Source organism: Anneissia japonica, unplaced genomic scaffold (genome assembly GCF_011630105.1).
Source record: "Anneissia japonica isolate Jap-2015-1 unplaced genomic scaffold, ASM1163010v1 scaffold11151_len745516_cov174, whole genome shotgun sequence".
NCBI lineage: Eukaryota > Metazoa > Echinodermata > Crinoidea > Comatulida > Comatulidae > Anneissia > Anneissia japonica.
The window spans coordinates 648,139-663,108 of NW_022744950.1; the positions used below are offsets into that span (position 1 = coordinate 648,139).

General features: G+C 34.9%; 1 protein-coding gene across 6 annotated transcripts in view; it reads left to right on the top strand.

The window, feature by feature from the left end:
* The window catches only part of LOC117119761 (leucine-rich repeat serine/threonine-protein kinase 1-like), a 60,970-nt gene that overhangs the window by 35,403 nt on the left and 10,597 nt on the right, over positions 1-14,970 (top strand). For 4 of the 6 annotated variants that reach the window (XM_033264635.1, XM_033264637.1, XM_033264640.1 and 1 more), the window contains 9 exons: positions 3,622-6,036; positions 6,528-6,892; positions 7,279-7,399; positions 8,793-8,951; positions 9,984-10,106; positions 12,424-12,673; positions 13,465-13,609; positions 13,822-13,916; positions 14,632-14,754. In XM_033264635.1, coding sequence (XP_033120526.1) covers positions 3,622-6,036; positions 6,528-6,892; positions 7,279-7,399; positions 8,793-8,951; positions 9,984-10,106; positions 12,424-12,673; positions 13,465-13,609; positions 13,822-13,916; positions 14,632-14,754 — 3,796 coding nt within the window. The remainder of the gene's footprint in view (positions 1-3,621; positions 6,037-6,527; positions 6,893-7,278; positions 7,400-8,792; positions 8,952-9,983; positions 10,107-12,423; positions 12,674-13,464; positions 13,610-13,821; positions 13,917-14,631; positions 14,755-14,970) is intronic. The other 2 variants (XM_033264638.1, XM_033264639.1) reach the window with 2 other exon arrangements.

Genomic DNA, 14,970 nt, shown 5'->3' on the forward strand with positions numbered 1-14,970 from the left:
TATTGGGGCCATTTTTACCTACCTGTCATATGGGGCCATTTTTACCGGGGCCATTTTTTCCGGGGCCATTATTTCGGGGGCCATTTTTTCCGGGGCCATTTTTTCCGGGGCCATTCTTACCGTACACCGTTGAGTCTTGCTCATCTCAGCCTTAGACATTGCCTATTCAAATAGTACTGTATAAAAATATATCTAATATAATTATATATTATCACTAAAAGCATCACAACTACAAAAAGAAGAAAAACAATTTATATACATTTTGTCAATTAATATATAAATTCAGTTTCATTTCAATTTAAATTGAATTTGGTGATTGATTATGAGACTACAATTGCAGTTTTATATATTTTAAGGAAAAAAATCTAGCTACTTAAAATTTGATTGTAACCAGATAAAAATAACTTGTTGCAAGATTTGTTAAACTTGGCAATGTGTCATATATGATATTAGTAGTGTCTTTTTCAAATGCATTAGGTCTGTCAAATATAAGTAATTTCTTGGCCAAGAACAACTAAACTCCAGGCCTTCATATACTGTCACCCTTGATTAGCTTTACCCAGAAGGAAGGGGGTGATTGTGACTTCTCAGAAAGTCTTTCTTCATATTCTGGTCCCCTCATTTGGATCACTTCTTCTGGTAATTTTAAGAAATGCGATTAACCTCTTCAAATCTATGAGCGTCTTAAAAACTATATGAATATAGAAAATTTAATTGCTATAAAATGGGAAATATAAGAACTGAACTATTTGGCCTATTTATTTTCTTTTATATCATAGTCTGTTGTTATAATAAATATTTGTAATATTGTTCTTTTAACTAAGTACTTGCATACAGATGTAAGTGAAATGCATTATATAAATAGTTATTTGTTGTTTTTGTATATATCCCTTTAAATTGTGTTAGAATGTTTTGTGTTCTTCCACTTTAGATATATGTATTTATGCTATGTACAAAAACCAATAAAATTTCTTATATCTTATATAATTATAATTATGGTTTAATACAGTATCCCATCTACCCATCTGTTTTGCAATATATGATAAAATACGCCATTTTCATAGTCTGAACTGCGCATGCACATCTCCAAGATCGATCGACATAAACCTATGTTGTGCGTATGTGGTATGGGCATGTGCAGTTCAAACTACGAAATGGCTTATTAGCAATAAGAACGTGAGTTTATATGGCTGTAGTGTTAGCCAAATTATAGTGCATGATTGTGTAATACAAAATTAATCTTTATAGTGAAGTATTAGCTATAAATAACATTTGAAGAATAGGTTAAACGTTCTAAAAGTAGACAACTGACTGTTTTACACAATTGACAAGAGCATCCTGACATATAACTGTAAGCTTTATCCACATGTGACAAATCTTTGTGATCTGCCCATTTATGGGCATGATGATCGCAATGTCATATCACATTTATATATATACAGTGTTGCAATGATGATGTCATCTCATGCCCATATAAGGACAAATCAAATATGTAGATTCGATAGAGCTTATACATCTGTCCAATGGAGGAGTAGTACTTCCAAATTCCTTGACACTATAATTCTAATGTAATCTTAACGGTGTTAGTGCTGTTTGTCATGCTCATAAAATGTTTTTTTTTTTATCGGTGACCCTAAAGACATATTAATTCCACTTCACTTGTGATATAACCTGCTTTATGAATATGAATATCAAAGTTTCATCATAATTTCCTGAAATCAAGACAAAGATGTTTTTCTGTGATGTATTAATAAGGTGAAAGAATTTTCAATGTTGAATTACCCCTGGGCTATGTTATTTGCCAAAGTTATTTCCTTAGCAAATGACTAAAACTGTACAGACAAAAGCAATGTCATGAATTATGCAAATGAAATGATTGTATTTGGTGAAGGGGTAACTTTGATCAGGTGAAGGGGTCTACTATATTCATGAAATCTTTTGCCTTCTTAATGTTTACATAGTTTGTCTCCAATTTGCTGCCCATTGCATGGTGGTGAGCCAAAGTTTAGGAATGTGATGAGAGAATTCATACAGGGTGATTAAAACACCCTAATTTATTGTGGTGTTGTTTAATTGGTGGTTAAGATGCTTGCCTGTAGGGTGGGTTTAAATCCTGTATTTTTTATAACTAAAAAACAACTCCATGCCCTTAGCCCCTAAGCAGATTTAGTTTATCAAGCATCATTCCTTCCCGTAAGTGGCTCAGTGTATTAACAAATTTTCTTCATTTCTGATGTAGGCGTTAATTTAAATATATATTATAGTATGCCATGTAATTAAAAGTTTTTTAGTGTTTTGATGATTTAGGCAGAAATCCCTCCGATTAAATGTAAATTAATCCAAACTCGCAAACTAAAGAATTTACCATGATTAACATGATTAACACCTTTTTCTCAAGGTATTTCATATTATGCAATCACAGTAATTTTCTAAATTATTTTACAATTCTATAACATAAAAACTAGATTTTGCCCAATCTGTTCTAATAATATGCTTTCACTTAATATCTTTTACCTTTGCATAAATATACATGTTATGCTGGCCTTTCTGTGAGCAGTGCTGCAGCATCAAAGCAAACATTCTGGGTATCATTCGTGATTATAGGACAGCATTGAGTCATATTTGCATTACTCAATCTGAACGTCCAGAGGAAATTATTTTAATTTGCCGTGCAATTCACCACGCTGAGCAAAGGTTCATGAAACAGAGGCCAAGAGACGGGATTGTCAACTCATTTTTAATGTATAACTATTGAATGATATTCATATATACATGCCACACCTGGTATATCTTTAAAGAAAAATAATTGGTTTTTATTATGGTTGTTTTATATAAGACACTTATCTGGTTTGTGAGCATGGAAATAAAATATTTATTTTAAAACTCTACAGCATTCTCTGAAATTTATTCATTCATTTATTATAATATTTTACCAGTATCACTTTTTCTCTTTTTTGTGGGTAGTAACCCAATTTTATATTTTAAATTCTTTACATTATATAGAGCCCATACAAAACATATAAACTTCCAATGGTTTAAAATCTAGGATTACCTTATCAGTCAGTTAACTGGCCCAGATAAACTCATTACATACAGTAAATGTACTAAATCAATACATACAGAAAATACTAATGCACTGTAATTACTCAATAAATAAGCAACTGATGCTTTTGACCCAATTTTGAGTGCATTTAATAGATTACTTAAGATTGAATTAATTTACATAATGTGTTAGATATTAATTGTCTTCTGTTCTACATTTTACAACAAAAGTGATCTGTGATCTGGTATTGTTTCCTGTGAAACAATTATGCTTTACCAAGTGTGTTTGTCATCTGAACAAACATTTGTTAAACTAATCCTTTGTTTTATTGAGTGTATATTTTATTTATGACTAATTTTGTATTTCATTTGTAAATTGCTTAGTGTCAAGGACCCCTTTGGAAAGTAGTGCTTGAACTGATTTAGACTTCACACTTGTTGAACTTGTCAATAAATAAATTATTTAATTATTTAAAATGCTCTATTTTATTTCCCACATGTTGACATGATTTAGTGTTGAATCTGCATTTATTGTTCGAAAAGAGAGTTTATGCTAAAATGATTCTGATTTTGTTGTAGGGTAAAACAAAGCTACATCAGAAGACGTCTAGTAATCTAAAAGCTTACAAAGGAGGATTGCCTTTTCACATAAACCTGTGCAATATAAATGGACAGACAAGCCTATATCTTGCCAGTGCTGCCGGCCATGTTGAGGTCGTAAAGACTCTACTTGAATTTCAACCAAACCGTCGCAAGCACCATTCTATGCCTTTCACAAACTCTACACGAAAAAAGCCATTTGTAGATGTTAATACATACACAGTTGTCGGGCAGACACCTCTGCATGCAGCTGTTCTGTCATGGAATGTTGAGATTACGTCGCTACTCTTAAAGTACGGAGCAGATGTGAATGCACCGATTCAATCTCTATTTTGCTTGTTTGACAATACCGAAAGTAAAAGGATATCACCAAAGTTTTCAGAGAAGGTGTTCTTCACAAAAGAAAACTCATCCTTACTGTTTGAGGCCTGCAGTGCCTTTGATTATAAATTGGAAATCATAACACTTCTGCTCAAACACGGTGCCAAGGACACCGAAGGTAAAGCATTGCTGTCTGCTCTGCTTAGCCGACGAGACGATATTGTCCGTGTCATGCTGGGACATTCTGGGGTACATCCAGACTCTGAGTTTACCGTTAACTCTGATTGCTTAGCAGAATTCAAAGCAGCTTCTTGTGCAGTTACTGTAGATCAACTTGGAACTGAACCACTTGAAAAGAGGTCAGGAAAGTCTGTTAAAGAGTCTAGCAATCACGCTCCTCACTATTCAAAGATGGCTCAGCAGCTTAAAGATGGAGGTCGTTCTATTAGCAGGGATCGTAGGCGTACAGTTGCTATACCTAAACGATTAGTGAGTAACTCTGCATCTTTTGATGTACCTGTCGCAATTGATTGGCATGACATGGAATTAATACTAATTGAGACTGACTGGTTAGTAGAGGCTAGTTTAAGATACAATATAACCTTGCAAAACTATGAGGTATCTCCAGGTATCCAGCATCCCGCTCTGTCAGCCATCACAAGAATTGATATATCAGACAATAGCCTATCAGAACTTCCACTAGTTATATTCCAATTGCCATCACTGCATGTTCTGAATGCTGCCAAGAATAAGATCAGTAAACTCCCAATAGGAAAGTCCAAGAAGGAGACTGTCAAGGTGGAGAAGTCTGATAAAAGACATACTGTTGCTTCTATTCTAAGTACCGCTGTAAAGAATCCACCCGAAGTGCAAGAAGTTATATGGAACTGCCCAATGTTAACTCAAATTGATCTCAACAACAACTGGTTAGAGAAGCTTCCAGCAGTGATGTTCCACCTACCTTCATTAGAGACTCTGAACGTACATGGGAACAAGTTAAAACAACTTCCATTCGATATGTGGATGGCATCAAAGCTGAAGAACTTAGATCTCTCTAAGAACAAATTAGAGGAATTGCCAAGCAATATCCTTGATGGTTTAGATGACTCTCAGACATTTCACTCTTCTACAGCTAGTCACAAGGATAAAAAGCAGTCAAATGAGTTCACATTAGATATGAATGACTTCAAGAAAGAGCGTGATGAAGATGGTGACTCTGGAATGGAAGAAGGTGACAAATTTAGACCAATTCATAATTATTCAGAATCAAGTAGCCGGACTGCTAAAAAAGGGAGGACACTTACCGAGACATCTGAACAGTCAACGACATCCAGCAACTCTGAAGTGTTTGGAAATGAGAAACCAAAGAGGAAACATACTCTTTTAAATGTCAGAAGACATCAGTTATGGAGCACTAGTAGTCTAGGATATGATGAGGTTGATGAAGAACCAATCAGTGCTGATGAAGTCAATTGTTTGGAAGTTTTAAACCTTTCGAAAAACCAACTTACCAAAATACCTACAGGACTGCCCTGTCTTGCTCCAAAATTGTCAAAACTTATTTTATCTGAAAACAAAATAACAGATTTTGGTCCAATTAATAAGTTCCCAGCTGGTCTTGTTGATTTAGAAGTCTCCAACAACTTGATAACATCAATGACTGTGACATGTCGCCGTGCTGGTTCTCTCTCCCGTAAAGACTCTATATTGAAAATGTTACATGTTAATCCTTCCGTAGACAATGAAAAGAAGATCTCTGACTTGCTTGGCATTGAACCTTGCTGTAGCCCAGCTATCCAGTCACAACAGAATGTGCATTTGATGGCACCAGGAGGTATGGGAGACTCTAGAAGGGACAGCAAAGATGGACAAAGCATCTCATCACCATTGCAGTCACCACCAGCTGTTTCTCTGCAATACTGCAAGCATCGAAGGCACCGTGTTCTTGCAAATTTAAGAACGCTGGATCTCACGAATAATAATATTAAGCAATTGCAAGTGGTGTCAAGGACAGAGGAAATTAATTTTTCTGAAGACAAAGAACTTGAGGATTCTGGAGAACATGATCAGTCAGTAAGTTTGATTAATGTTATTTATAAAAATATCTTAACAGTGTATTTGCATTAATGTACTTTCCAAAGGTATATCTGTGGGCTATGAAAAATTAAGATAATGTCGGCAGCTGAATGATTAGTTACCTCATGGGTTCTTTTGACCAATTATTTGTTAATGATGATCATGATCTTGATGGTGATCAGAAGGCTGATGATGATAAACACTGTGATTGGGGTAATAAGGACGACATTGAAAACCAAAAGGATAATGATGATGGTAATGGTGGTAACAATGATGGTGATGGAGACAACAACAATTTTGTTGTTGATGATGGTGATGGTAATAGTCGTGGTGATGATGATGATATCATCAATAAAGTTTATATTTACTTTTCTTAATGAAAATGCTACGGGTCAATTATGTAGTAAAAAAAAAAGGCTGTTTTTAAAATAATAATTTAATCATTTAAATTATGTATAGTCTTTAATAGAGAAGTTATACTTCTCTAGTGTGTTTCTCTTTGCTTTCCTGTGGAGGACAAAACAGAGCTACAAAAAGAAGTTCCAAAGATTGTGACAAATCATCCATCTCCAAGTGATGACATCACACTGCTATTCCCTGACCTGGCATTTCTCGCAGTGTCTAACAACAACCTGACTGAGGTTCCCAAAGACATCCAGTACCTGACCAAGTTGTCAAACCTGAGGATCGATGGAAATGAATTGGTTACAACGCTACCACCAGAGATGGGACGCCTGCAGAACCTCTATGACCTGAAGGTTGATGGTTGTAGCTTAACAGAGCCATTGTCGAGTATGACATCAAACCTTCTTGTGAAGGATGTCTTAGGTTATTTGAGATGTATTCTTGATGAGTAAGTACAAAGACTAGAGGATACTTTTTAGTTTGAAGTGTGTTCTTTAGATATCCATCTGCTCCTTTTCTATTTTTTTTTTATTATTGTTTATCATGATTATTATTATCATAATCATTCTCATTATCATAAGTTAATGTGCACTTTTATTGAGTTGTCATCGCCCCTGAACATTGCATTCTGCCGTGGATATTGGCCCTTTACAAATGCTTGTTCATTGATTGATCATTATAATCACCATTTTCATTATACAGTAGTTATTTCAATAAATTACTACTTTTTTTTATAGACTAGACTATAGAGACAGCTTGTGTTTTGTTGGTATCTTGCATTATAGATGATGATATATGTATAACTACAAGTTTCTTTATTTGTTTTCTTCATAGTGCTAAACCCTATGCCAGGATGAAGTTAATGTTTGTTGGGAAAGCATGCATTGGCAAAACCACTCTCCTGAATGAGCTGCGGAGAGAGGGCAGTGGCCCATATGGCAACCAATCACCCGAGGTAATTATGTGACGTAGTACTTTTATATCTCTAATTCCTGCTGCAGTAGGTTCAGCTTAGCTACCAGCCTTCATGGAAGCTTTGCTCATGTGGACTTTAGAGAGGTTTCGCATGCGAACGCATACGGTTAGTGTGACGTATACGTCATCATTATGTTATCCGCTAACCGTGTGGACATATACGTTATCATTATGTTATCTGCTAATCGTGTGAACGGCACACATATCTCGCTCACTACATGTACTGTACATGAAAAACATGCATAGGAAAATTTCGGATTTCTAGTACCATTTCGTTTTTATTTTTACATTTTACAGTAAGTTTAAAAAATAAATATATCTTTAACGTACGTGCCATTTTTGTGACAGCAAGTTATGATAGGATGCGTCTCATTTTGAGGTATTAAAAAAATGTTGGTGCTTGGTAGTGTTGGCATTTCCTGTAGGGTAAGGGCCTCCCTAGGCCTAGCTTATATAGTAGCCAGGCATTTTTGAGTCACAAAATAACTCTTCCAGGCAACAAGGGAAGGGGTATTATTTTGGCTACCACTTGCAATTTCCAAAACCTTACATACCAAATATTTAGGCCGTGCCAATTAAAATTTGAATTTGAAAAGCATGATGAGAGAAGAAACGGAATAGCCTATGCCTGGCCCTGGTCTAGGTCTGAAGGCCCAATGCTTAAATGTCGCTGTCATTGCAAAAAGCACAGCATGGCTATACAAACTGTTACGGATAGCTAAATGTATGCATACGTGCGAAACCTCTATTATTTCAGTGCTTACTTTTCAATAGAGCAAGTTATCTAAAGCTCTGTCATGTTTAATTATTTTTGAACAGCTCAGCCTTAATAAGCTGCTAAATGGTGGATAGACTTTACTGAATCAATTTGTATGAGGCAGGCTTGACTGTACTTCAAGATTTATTTCCTCACATGTCATTATCAATTAAACATTTAAAAATATACTTTCTGTGTTAAAAGCAGGAAAATCCAAAACATTCAATTAAACAATGATTTGCTTGTATTACTTGTATTTACTGAAGGTCGAAATTTATTTCCTCCGGTGTCAGTATCAATCAATCATTTAAAAATTTAAGTTAAAATCTTGAATGACCCCTAAACATTCAACTAAAGCAATAGGTGGCTCATTCACTCTATCACTTGTATTTATTAAAGCTTAAGTCTACAGTGTCGTTAAATTGTCGTTGGGCCACATGTGGCACGCTGGCCATTCTTTGCCCGCCAGTGACTTAAATATACAAAAATTAGCAATTAAAATAGTTAAGTAGTTTATAACAAATAATTGTATTTCTATAGATTACTTGAATCTTTAATCCTTTTTTGAGTTTTAATTAATTTTTATTGTTAGTAATTGTTTTTCTGTACTGTTAAGAGTTTTGCTGAAAGGCAGGGAAACACTCACATTGGTGGCAAGACTCTTAAAGGTAACCACCTCTCGACTGTTGGTGTTGACGTTTCTGAATGGACGTACTGCAAGAAAAAGTCCAAATATGGCAAAGTTACTTTCAGTACATGGGACTTTGGTGGACAGGTAAATAAACAATCAAATGTTTATATGTAGTTCAGTCAAAAAATGCAACGATACTAACATTATCAGAGTTGATAACACTGATAGTGATAGTGGTAGTGGTCAATGGTTGTGCACTTGTAGCGCATTATGGCATACGTCTCTAGTGGTTGGTAGTGTTAGAAATAGCAATTATAAGTGTACAGAATAATGATGGTACAGTATTATGTAGTAGCACTACATATAATCAACATTAATAATTTAATATATTCTTCTTGCATATGACAAGCTGCACATACAATATATTTATTAATTTTATTGAATTGACACAACACAGCAATTAATATGTGAAAGTTAATAAAGTGCTTTGTGAACAAACATCTCAACATTACATAGTTTACAAAGTCCAAGTCTCCCTTAAGTCACAGGAGCCTCCCTGAAATTCAGAAGGCCTCCCGTACCCCCACAAGCAAGAAGAATCTCCCAGAAAATAACCCATCTCCTGCCAATTCACAATAGCCTGGTTCTCACAAGAGCCCTAGTGTCCGGATCGGGAGCTAACCGTTAGCGTGAGAAGTATCTGGATACTGCTAACGGTTAGCAAGCGCTATCGGTTAGCAAGTTGAGCGCGTTTTATCATCAATCAATCACACGTACGCGTTTACAATTTCCAGTTTCTTATTGGCCAGTGATATCCAGATCTGGATTTTCTCGTATGGACGCATGGCAGCTAACAGTTAGCAGAATCCGGATCCTGCTAACCATTAGCAGCCGTGTGAGAACATAGCCAAAACTGTATATCTAGATATGTACATTTGCTGAATAACAATAACAGTAATAATATCATATGCAAGAAAAAGGACCAGGTTTGATAGTATTAAATGCTATGAGATGTTTAATCATGATGTGTAGTGCACTATTATGTATCAAATAAAATTAATTTTTTTATTGTTAATTTATATTGCATTTAATTGTAATTGCAATTCCCACCTGATTCCATGATTTAGTTATATTTGATTTCAAATAATAGTTTCATTTATTCATTTTCTCAAATAGCAAGAGTTTTACGCCACTCATCAATATTTCCTAACGAAGCGTTCCCTTTACTTGGTCCTCTGGAAGCTAACAGACGGAGAGAAAGGAATTAATGAGCTGCAACAGTGGCTGGTCAATATACAGGTGAGGTAATAATAATTATAAGCCAGTAGTGACGTTTTCAATTGCACATAATTCTCCTATATCCGAGCAGGCACTAATTGGATTTAATGCCTCCTATTTTTTGCACCTTGTGTGCAAGAGGCTCAAAGTTGAGGTGGTTTTACATTGTGATGAATATAGGCCAAGCTCTGATTGCACACTTCGAAGCTAACAAAACTCACTTCACTGGGCTGATTAACACAAATGAAGCCTAGACTTCCTAGGCAAGGCATAGAAAGGCATGTGGTTATGAGGTAACAAGGTGATTGACTTATAAAAGAACTAAAAAAAAAGAAGGCAATGCTCTAATATTTCATAATAATATTTACAATGCATTGTAATTTATTAAACAAATGTCTACCAGGAGGTTAGACCTACCTAATAACCCACTGCATTATAAGCCTTTCAGAGACTATCATAATTCACTTTTTTTTAAATTGGAAATCACTACGGTACCATGCGAAGGAAACTGATTTTCTTAGGCCTTTATCATATTAAATCTGAAATTACCTCAGGCATATCATTGTCACTTTCGATAAATGTAGATGCCATATAGGTTTTTCTTGATTTAATCACTTGATTTAATTATTTTGAAGGCTAAATTGTCTTCAGTCTTCAGTTTTATTGGCTGTAAATGTCAGTCGAATGCAGTTTATATTTCAAATAAAAAATGTTTTCTTTGATCTTTCTAGAATTGAAACCACCTGTTTTTAGTAATTTGTATTGTGCCAAGTTCTATAAAAATGTTCTGCTCTGTAATGCGCATTCATCTATGACTTAAAAAATCACTAAAAGTGCATCAAATCAAATTAACCAAAATTATGAAAGTAAAGAAGACAGGCAAACACAAGATGAAAAATGAAGGAGAAAAGCAAGTCTAAAGCCTATTTTTGAGGGTGGTAAAAGCAGGACTGAATTTAATAGGAAGAAGAAAAATTATTCTAGAGGAATTGGGATGCAGCTTGGAAAGATAATAATTTTATTCTATTTAAGATGCCAATTAAGACTAATGCAAAGAGAGAGATTGGATTATGATGGATCTAAGATGACCACTTGGTTTAAAGGATGTTATCAATATTTTAATGTTTTGACAAGTGAAGTCAATGTTCTTGAAAAATTCTGTAGGTCTTTTCTGGTTTGTCTAATATTTCTAAGATTCAGATGGAGTAACACATAGTGTAGATATTTCCACCGAAGGCACATCTTCAGAAACACAACTCCAACAATGCACATTTTTATGGAATACCAATGATGGAAATGTTAAGAATTGAGAATCGATTTTCAGGAAATTGAATGAATGACATTCTCTCCTGATGTATGACATGGGTCAAAGGTCAAACATCAACAAGAGTGACAGCCAGATGACCCCTAAAGAGCACTAAACTTCGTCAAACTCAGACTTGCCCGTAATGCAACCATTAGATAATCTTTTGAGGTGAATGCGTTGGTCAACAATGTCAAAGGTTGCAGACAAATCACACATTATCAGTACACCATGTTTCCGTCTTGGATTTCAGTAAGAATGCTGTCATAAATTTTTAGAAGTCGGTTCTTTACTGTATATATTACTATATATATGTATGTATCTTGAGGTCAGGGTCCAAACCAAATCTAATAATACAAAAGCACTTTTCCAGGAACCATGATCACTTCATTCCAAAAATAGAAACCATTTATTTTAACTTTTGTGTGGAGCCAAGTACTTCTTTAGATTCAATATATGGACGAATTACTATGGAGCCAAGTACGTCTACATCTATGCTAGTTATGAACATTTGTTTTTAATTTTTTTAAAATCAAGCCCTCACACAGAGAGTAGGAGAATGAGCACTCCCTCGAATTGGTGCATTGAGACTTTGTATAATGTGACTTATAAGTCGGAAGATTGGATTGGATTGGATTCGAGGCCTACCATCTGCTGCCGCAATGTGTGCCTGGCCTAAAGCATTTCGTTCATTGTCCATGATTGTCCTCGACCTTGGCCAACACTATTATGATAAAAATAATGAGAGTAATAAATGTGTCACTGTTATGCCTTGTTTGTAGTAGAATTATTTTTGTCATTTTTTGTATGGTTAATGCTAATTCTCTATGTATTTTAATCATTATAATATAATATTTGTCATTTTCAATAAACTATGTTGATGATAATAATACTAACAATTATGATTATGAAAATCTTAATGATGATATTGATGATAATAATGATAAATAATTGTAATAAAAATAATGACCACAATCTGACTACTGTATGTTATTCTTATTTTCACATATATATTGCACTTTTATATTTATCCAGGCGCGTGCTCCAAATTCACCTGTGATCATAGTTGGAACACATCTTGATGTCTTGCGTTCTGGCCCACGCTACTCACGGGATTATCTCATGGACCTCACGCGCAAGGTCAATGAGCGGTTCATTGACATTGCTCACCCTCAAGACCTCGGGCTGCCAGACGTCCGAGCCTTCGTGCCCGTTAACTGTGTCAGAGGCAGCAGTGTGACCAAGCTCCGAGACACGATCTATGACACAGCATTTTCCATTACGGGTGAGTAATGATCCAGCGTGTAAGCTAACGATAACATTGGTGGCAGTCTTAGTTTAGATAACGAGCATTAAGCTGTCAACAACTACTGTACCATTGTGCACTTGTATGACTGGTCATTTTGACTTTAATACTGTCACATGATGGATGAGGTCATTGTAGTCTGCATCTGATTGTTTGGAAATTATTCTAGTAGGGGGCATGTGCCCCCCACCCCTCCTTGTTTTGCCACTAAATTTCAAAATTTCAAAGCATATTTTGAAATTAGTGCTCTCACCTATCTATTCTGAATAAGTTGTGCGCTCCCCCCCTCCCGTTTAAAAAAAATTCTGGATCCGCCCCTGCCTCGGTGGTGGGGGACCAAAATTTACACCTAAGTATCTTTCAGAAGTAACTTGAACTTTGAACTCACTATTCTCTCATTAATCTTATCATCTTACCATGTATTTAAAAGCAGTGTTACTTGGTACTTGATCCACCAAAAATCTCCATGTCAAAAGCTAAACTGGAGGTTTGATTTGATGGAATGTCTATTTTAGTAAATTAAAAATTTTAGGAAAAATGGGTCCTGCAAGTGGGCTGGAGCCTTAATCTCTGGTTATAATGTTTTTTCCTGGTGTCCATGTACTGTTTCCAATGTTGGCCCGAATCGCCAACTGCCTAATTCAACAAAAGTGAATTATTAAATCTGTTTCATTCCTCTCATTATTAGAATCTTAGAATAAACAGGACATGATTTGTTACAATAGAATCATATCACAAATTCCAAATGAATAACGTTGTTTCTTTCTTAGAAGGTCGTGACAAACGTGATCGTGAACCACTTCTGAAACATCCGGTACCAACATCATACCTTGCTCTGGAAAAAGCCATTGCATACCTAGCGGCAGAAAGACGGGATGAGAAAAAGGAACCAGTGCTAACAACTACAGAATACAGGTAGCTATTTGATGATGTATCGTCTGTGGGAAAAGAAATTTGGACATTTAAATTTAATACTGTATATTGGCTTTTGGCTATAAACTATGTTTTCTTATCAATAATATTCTTGTATTTAGAACATCTGACAGTTTTCCTTTTTTGATCATCTACAACTCTGTGAATTTTGGCGAACTTACAATTTGCAATTTGCTATTTTTCGTGTTTTTTAGAACCGAAGTGACGCATGTAATGCAGATGCAATCGCAAGTGTCTTTCCATGATAAAGAAGAACTAATGCAAGCGACACGTTTCCTGCATAACAACGGTATCTCACTCTCTCTGACTCATGTCCTGTCCTAGAGACATAAGTGTAACGTTGCAAGTTGTGCTGCACAGTGACTCACTCCATGGTTTATTATGATTAAGAGCCTTAAGTTTATACTCCCTTAAAGTTTTGCCAGTAACTGGATAGTCCATTAGTCAGAAAATAGGGGAAGTTTTTGAGAAGGGTTTTATATCTGTATTTTAAGTATAATAAACTTTTTTGAATTAAATCTTGTTTATTTTTTTAATTATATTTTTACTTGCTTATGCCTTTCTATTATCCTGAACTTTTTTATTTGTTTATCCTGAAACATTTTGTTTAGCCTATAGCAATTGAACTTTACTGTTTATTTACTGTCTGTGGACTTATAAACAGAACCTGGGGACTGACATAAACTACTTTACTAAATTTTACATATTACACAGCTGACCTTGACATTATTTATTTATTTATTATATTATTACAGTATATAGTTATATTTCTTTTAATTATATAAAACTAACTACAGTAGTTATAGCTTCCTATGATACTGGCTTTAATCAGGTGACTGACATAACTTCCTATAACTGTTCCCTGCTATAACCTACTTTACTTACATTTACAACATTGATCTTGATATTATTATATTGTCTTTTTAACTTAATTTGTATTACCATGTCTTTTAATAATTAAAATTATTTATTAATGCATTGTTTATTTTCTGGGCTTCTTTCAGGTATTCTGCTACATTATGAAGATGCTATGCTTGCTGATTATTATTTTCTTGACCCTCAGTGGCTCTGTGACACTCTGGCCAAGGTTGTAACTATTCCAGAAATCAACCCCTGTGTCAAAAGTGGTACAGTTTTGCATTTGTTTTAATTATTTAGCATGCGATACCGATTTTACAGATAAATTAAATTTTTTTAAATGTAATTTTTGCTTCTGATTTGTTGAAATTTAAATGTTTTTAATGAAAAAGAAAACAATATTTGATATTCTCCTACGAAAGGTCTAAAAGTCCCCAACAGATAATCCACACCCAACTCAACCCACCATGGTTGGAGCAAATTTT